This window comes from Danio rerio, chromosome 13 (assembly GCF_049306965.1).
Source record: "Danio rerio strain Tuebingen ecotype United States chromosome 13, GRCz12tu, whole genome shotgun sequence".
Classification (NCBI taxonomy): Eukaryota; Metazoa; Chordata; class Actinopteri; order Cypriniformes; family Danionidae; genus Danio; species Danio rerio.
Genome location: NC_133188.1, coordinates 2,266,501 through 2,272,500, shown reverse-complemented (window position 1 = coordinate 2,272,500; position 6,000 = coordinate 2,266,501). Strand labels below are relative to the sequence as shown.

Sequence of the window (6,000 nt, the reverse complement as noted above, 5' to 3'; positions counted from 1 at the left end):
AATCAGCGCTCAAACGTTAGCCGGATATGGACGTATTTAAAATTTCAGTACTGATAGCTATGAATTCCAGTATCGTGACAACACTATACCAAAACAATGTTGTGTGTAAGCTTTGCAAAAAAAAAAAAAAAACATCCCTGCCAAGTATGGAAACAAGCAACTTGCATTAAAACAAGAGAGAGTTAACCAACACGTCTGACTGATGATTGGGTCCTTTGCTTGAAAGCTCAGATTTGAGAATCATAATTTGCTTTGCTTACAAACTTTAAGGTTTAATGTGTATCGTTGTTATTACCATCTAACAGATGTTGATCTACTAAAGTTTGCTTTGATTATTCAACGTTTATACTTAACCACTGCACACACATGGTGACATTGTATTTATTAAGTTTAACAATCTTTTTAACACGTTTATTTTATTATAGGACATAAGAGACCAGATTTTTTGTTTAAGTAATGTTGGTAAATTGAAACGAAGTAGTTGATTTTTTTAAATAAACGGATTGTTTATAAATATTGTGTATCAATAATTATTGGCACAAAATTGTAAGAAACATTACAGTTGAGATTGAATTATAATTTATTACAACACTACAATTTTAGTAAACAATTATTTAATTAAAAATAATAATAATAATAATAACAATAATAATAATAATAATAATAATAATAATAATAATAATAATAATAATAATAAAGCCAGTTGAGTTTATGTTTAGTAGCTGAGCTAAAACGACCATTTTATTTATGTGTTGTTACACCTTGACTAACCACAGGAAACAGGATTTTGTCATTTTTCTTCTTTGCACAAAACATGTGAAATTAAAACTGCAGTGTAGGGCAGATCTTTACATGCCTAGACCGCACCACACACACTCTATTCTATGCAAAACGGAAAGTTTAGACACACCCTCTCATACCTTCTTACTCTAGTTTTTCACAATTGAAAAAAGACTAATAGATCATTAACCTACAAATTTTGCTGCTTGTTAATAGTTAGTAAGGTAGAATTTGGGTTTAGGTATTGGGTAGGATTAGGGATGAAGAATAGAATCACACAGAATATACTTTATAAGTACTACAACAGTAATATGCAGATAATAAGCCAGTAGTTAATTTAATTATTAGGTAAATTGTACATAAATTTGTCCAAATGTCGTCAAGGCATTTTCAATTTCATTTAGAGCTTATACATTTTATTTTAGAGATCAAACATCCAGAGGAATGGTCTGTTTATGCCCAACTGCAATAACAACACATTGCAACATAATGCAAAGTGAGCTAAAGCAGTGGTTCTCAAAGTGGGGCTCAGGAAGCCCCTGAGGGGTCGCAGAACAATTGGGGGGAGGGGGGGGGGGGGGGTCGCCTGGTGATTTCCAAAAATCTATTTATTTTTATTAAACCATAAAAATAACCGTATTTTATCCATAACCTACTGAAAAGAAAAAAAAAGTCATTTATAGTTACTATATACGATATAGTTACTATAGTAGCTTATAGTTACTAGTTCTATTGGATTGCGACCTCTGGGGTAATTACATTATGTTAAAGACAGCAATAGCGTCAGATGCAGCAGATTGATTTTATAACAGCAGGTTAAATTTTCTGAACCCATTTACAGCACTCACATACTTTACAAAAATTAAACGAAGAATAGACGTTGGTCTATGGTGTGTGCGCGCCATTGCATGCAAGGTTTCTGTATTTATAACCACCTCAGAGGATATTGGAGGTCGAGAGTCACTGGCATTGTCAGTTTGGGGGTCGCGGGCTGAAAAGTTTGGGAACCCCTGAACTAAAGGATTAAAGTACAGTTGGTTTTATATTCGCACATTCGTTCATATTTAAACAACAGTCCCTGTATTGTTTGACGCTGACACGCACCTCTCAAAAACTGTAACTACATCGCGACGATGCGTAGCGCTCTGTGATTGGTCGGCTTGGTAGCCGTTACGAGCGTGGGCGGAGCTGAGAGCCATGAGTCCCAAGTGTCTAGTCCCAAGAAGGAGCTCCACATGGACACTTTTGTTTTGTGTTTACTTTATTATTAAAGTTATTGCATGTCTGCCAGTTCCCGCCTCTAAATGAGCGCGTTTCAGCATTAAAGTAGCATTCAGAAAAAATAAAACACCTGGAAAGAAACTCAACACAGACGAACATGAAACCTACTGCCAGCTAGCATTTCGTAAGTGTTATTGCAGAGCAACACAAACAGAACGCAGAAGTATAAATGCACGGCTACGAGCAAGGCATGTGCCTTGGGCCACAGTGATCACTCGACTCGACCAGCCTTAACACTTCAAGTAGGGCAGGCAGGCGACTGCTTCTCACTCAGGACTGTTTATGCTAATGAGGTAAAGATTGTCTCTAATGGGCGGGGCTTTCAAAGTGAAATCAAAGTGTTCCTGCAGACTTTTTTCATCAAGTGTGATTAAAAAAATAATAATTAATTTATTTTTAACATTAAAGGCTGGCTATAATCACACGCTGTTGCCACACAACTGCACTTAAAACCCTTAAAAAGTGATTTTTGCATAATAAATTATAAGGATATATATATATATATATATATATATATATATATATATAAAAATATATATATATATATATATATATATATATATATATATATACTGACATTGAGGTAAAGTTAGTTTTATATTCATACATTAAGACTTTCTCCTTAATAATAGGAAATTCAGAAATGTAGTTTATGCATATTCTAAATAGCAAAATCATATTAGCAGCCAATGACTTTCAAAGTACGACATTGTTTGGTCAAATAAATAGTGCTAATATTGTTTTCATGTTATACTTGCATGTGATTTTAGCCTGAATATACAAAGTACCATGATATAAAATATAGGAAGCATGTCAAAAGTTGTGACTGAACGAATGTGCGAATATAAAATCAACTTTACCTCAATTATAAGGACAGTAAAGTGTTTCAAAGTGTTACTACAATGCAACCTAACAAAGTGAAGGGTGCACCTGCTCACAAGCAGCATCCAAATCTGCTCCATTACATCAGACCACGTGTTTCCCCATCATATGTAACTACAGTGTAAATACATAATGCATTATGAAGAGGAAAACAGAGCAGATCCTCACCTCGTCTCCCCACTTGAGCACATCCTTCTGCCGGTCTTTGACTTTATTGTAGATGTTGAGGAACTGCAGGATGCCGTGTTTTCTAACGTGGTCAGCATGTTTCTTGGTCTCTTCCCAGTTGAGCGGTGACCCCTGTGACAGCAAGCCCATAGCACTAAACCTACGGTCCCCCAAAAAAGCGTACTCTTCTTTACGTCAACTTACGCACACTTCACGTGCAACAACAAACCCGACGTAATGTAACGTTAAACTCGCTCGCGCGCGCGCTCACGCTAGGCCTTATATGAGTGGGTTTAAATACCGATGAGTTTAAATACGGATCCTCTCAGGTCGAGGACGGGCTCCGGTTTCACGTTATGTGGGGGAATATAAAGCGGGTCTCCGGTGGCGAGAGGCTGATATTTGATCGCAGAGTGCGCGAGCTCGGTCTGTCTGGCTCTTCCTCGCGCACGGACACTTTGCTTGCGGGGAGCACACGTGACCGTGACGTCATGCCGTGACTCAGCAGTCTCTTTTGTTGAGCGCCGATGATGATGATCAAGGTAATGCAAAGTTATAAAACATAATAAAGCCGAATAATGTGTCTGTGTAATCATGACAACGCAAAGTCTATTAGAAGAAGAAGAAGAAGAAGAGGAAGAAAAAGAAGAAGAAGAGGGAGTTTGTGTCCTCAGCCTTGGTTTTATTAGCTGTTCCTTTTCTCTTCTTCGACATGTTTTAGCAAAGTTTCATTAGTTTTATTATAGTTTTTGGGACAGTATTATATCACATTCATCGCTCTTATTGCTAGATATTCTGGCAATGGAGTTCATTGAATAGCCAGACAAATTCTAGGTTCATGGTAAGGTTACTGTTGTGGCAACTCGAGGTCAACAAAAGCCGTTACCTAGTATTTGTTTCCCGGTTCCCGGTTTTCGTTGTTTTTACAACCATAGAACAACGTTCAAAAAATGTTTCTAGAATGTTTTGACAATATCTAAAATAACTTAGTGTTCCCTAAAGGTTATATTACTAAAGTGAAATACGCAGAGCGTCCCCTAAAAACTCCCATAGGGTTATTTAAGGTGTTAATTATGCGACCTGAAAATATTTCACAAAGAACATTCCCTAATGATTATTTTCATATTTATAACAGTAAGATTATGTTAACAGAACAATCACTACTCTGTTAAAATAGCTGGGTTATAAATACCCCAACATATAACCCAACTATAGGTTATTATAGCACCTTCCCAACTATGGGTTATTTTAACATAATGCATTGGATATTATAATTAAACCCTATGCATTGGGTTATTTTGATTAAATGTTATTTTTTCCATTCTGGTATTAATATTGAAGTACTATTATTTTCGAATGCCTGTGTAAAATAATGAATGTCTCCGCTGAGTCCTAAAGGCGAGAATGACAGCCGAATATCCCAAATATGTGTTTTATTTTCTATTTTCTCCCAAAAAAAAAACTGTAGAGATGAACACGGTAGAAAAAGCGTTTTATCGACTATGAAGCACGCGTTTGTAATATGATGAATAATTAAGAGTCTTGGTGAAACTAATAGAAAAAAACACGACACGAGAGGTAATTTAATAAAAAATAATAATATTACGTTAGAGCTTAAATAAACAAAACAACATTACTTGCGCATATTAATACAGCTGTTGTGTGTCTGTTAAATCAGTATTAATTAATTAATCTACTGTAAATAAAATTAAAAAACTTGCAATGCTTACTTTTTTTGTGTGTTTTAGTTCAGAAAACTACAAATTTAGTGTAGATTTTTTTAATATATATAAGTTGTTAGGCCTCTCTTTTCTGACAGACTTCTTGGACTTACCTCCACTTTACATTTGGGGAAGATTTAGATTTAGAAATTTAGAGACTCTGCAAAATTTGACTAAATGTGGGATCCAGTCTTTTTTTCTAACACAATGTAATAATAATAATGTGTTTAATTAATTTTTTTGTAAGTCATATAGGTCTTGTATCTTTTCCATCTCATTGCTAAATGAGAACTGGTTGAGATAAAAAAAATCACCAAATAAAGGTTAAAAATAACCCAACAAAGCTTCAAATATTTAACCCAACTGGTTGAGTTATTATTAAATAACCTAATAAAGGTTAAAAATAACCCAACAAAGCACCAAATATGTTTAACTCAACCATTTGGTATAAAATAAATCACTCAACGTTTATTAGAGTGTAATCATTTGTATGTTTTTACAGATTTTTTACAGAGCATTATAAAATTAATTTTTACAGCCGTAAAATTATGTTTTTACCAAAGATTATTTTAAAGGGATAATTCACCCAAAAAAAGTTTATCACTACACTAAAAAACGTTATTTATTTAACCCAATGGTTGAGTTTAAAATACTTGGCTTTTTGTTAGGTTATTTTTAACCTTTATTAGGTTATTTATTAACAACTTTACCAGTTGAGTTAAATATTTGGTGCTTTGTTTGGTTATTTTTAACCTTTATTTGATTATTTATTCTAATAATAACTCAACCAGTTGGGTTAAAAATCTGAATTTCACAGTCAACTGATTTAACTGACACACAACTGCGGTATTAATATGCGTGAACAGTGTTGTTTTTGTGTTATAAAGTTTATTTAAGCTCTAGCGCAATAATATTGTTGTCATTTTTTTAATCAAATTACCTCTCCGTGTCGTGTTTTTATATCCGTTTCACCATCCATTTTGAATACTGCATGTTATTTATTGATACAGTCATAATTATAAAATTAATAGTTGTACTAGTAATAGTATCAATAGTGGAAATGGAAAAAAAAATTACATGTAATCAAAATAACCCAATTCATTGGGTTAAAATGAGTTGGGAAGGCGCTAACATATGCTGGGGTATTTTCAACAAGTGCTTTCAAATC

The 6,000-nt window shown here is 34.1% G+C and overlaps 2 protein-coding genes across 3 annotated transcripts in view; one reads left to right on the top strand and one right to left on the bottom strand.

Moving 5' to 3' along the window:
- Positions 1-3,559, bottom strand: part of gclc (glutamate-cysteine ligase, catalytic subunit) — a 34,282-nt gene extending 30,723 nt beyond the window's left edge. Inside the window, 1 exon segment of the mRNA NM_199277.2 lies at positions 3,112-3,559. Coding sequence (NP_954971.2) covers positions 3,112-3,261 — 150 coding nt within the window. The 5' untranslated portion in view covers positions 3,262-3,559.
- A 40-nt stretch (positions 3,560-3,599) lies between these two features.
- Positions 3,600-6,000, top strand: part of eloal (elongin A, like) — a 40,410-nt gene continuing 38,009 nt past the window's right edge. For both annotated transcript variants that reach the window (XM_073919982.1, XM_073919981.1), the window contains exon 1: positions 3,600-3,653. In XM_073919982.1, the coding sequence (XP_073776083.1) occupies positions 3,639-3,653 (15 nt within the window). In that variant the 5' untranslated portion in view covers positions 3,600-3,638. The remainder of the gene's footprint in view (positions 3,654-6,000) is intronic.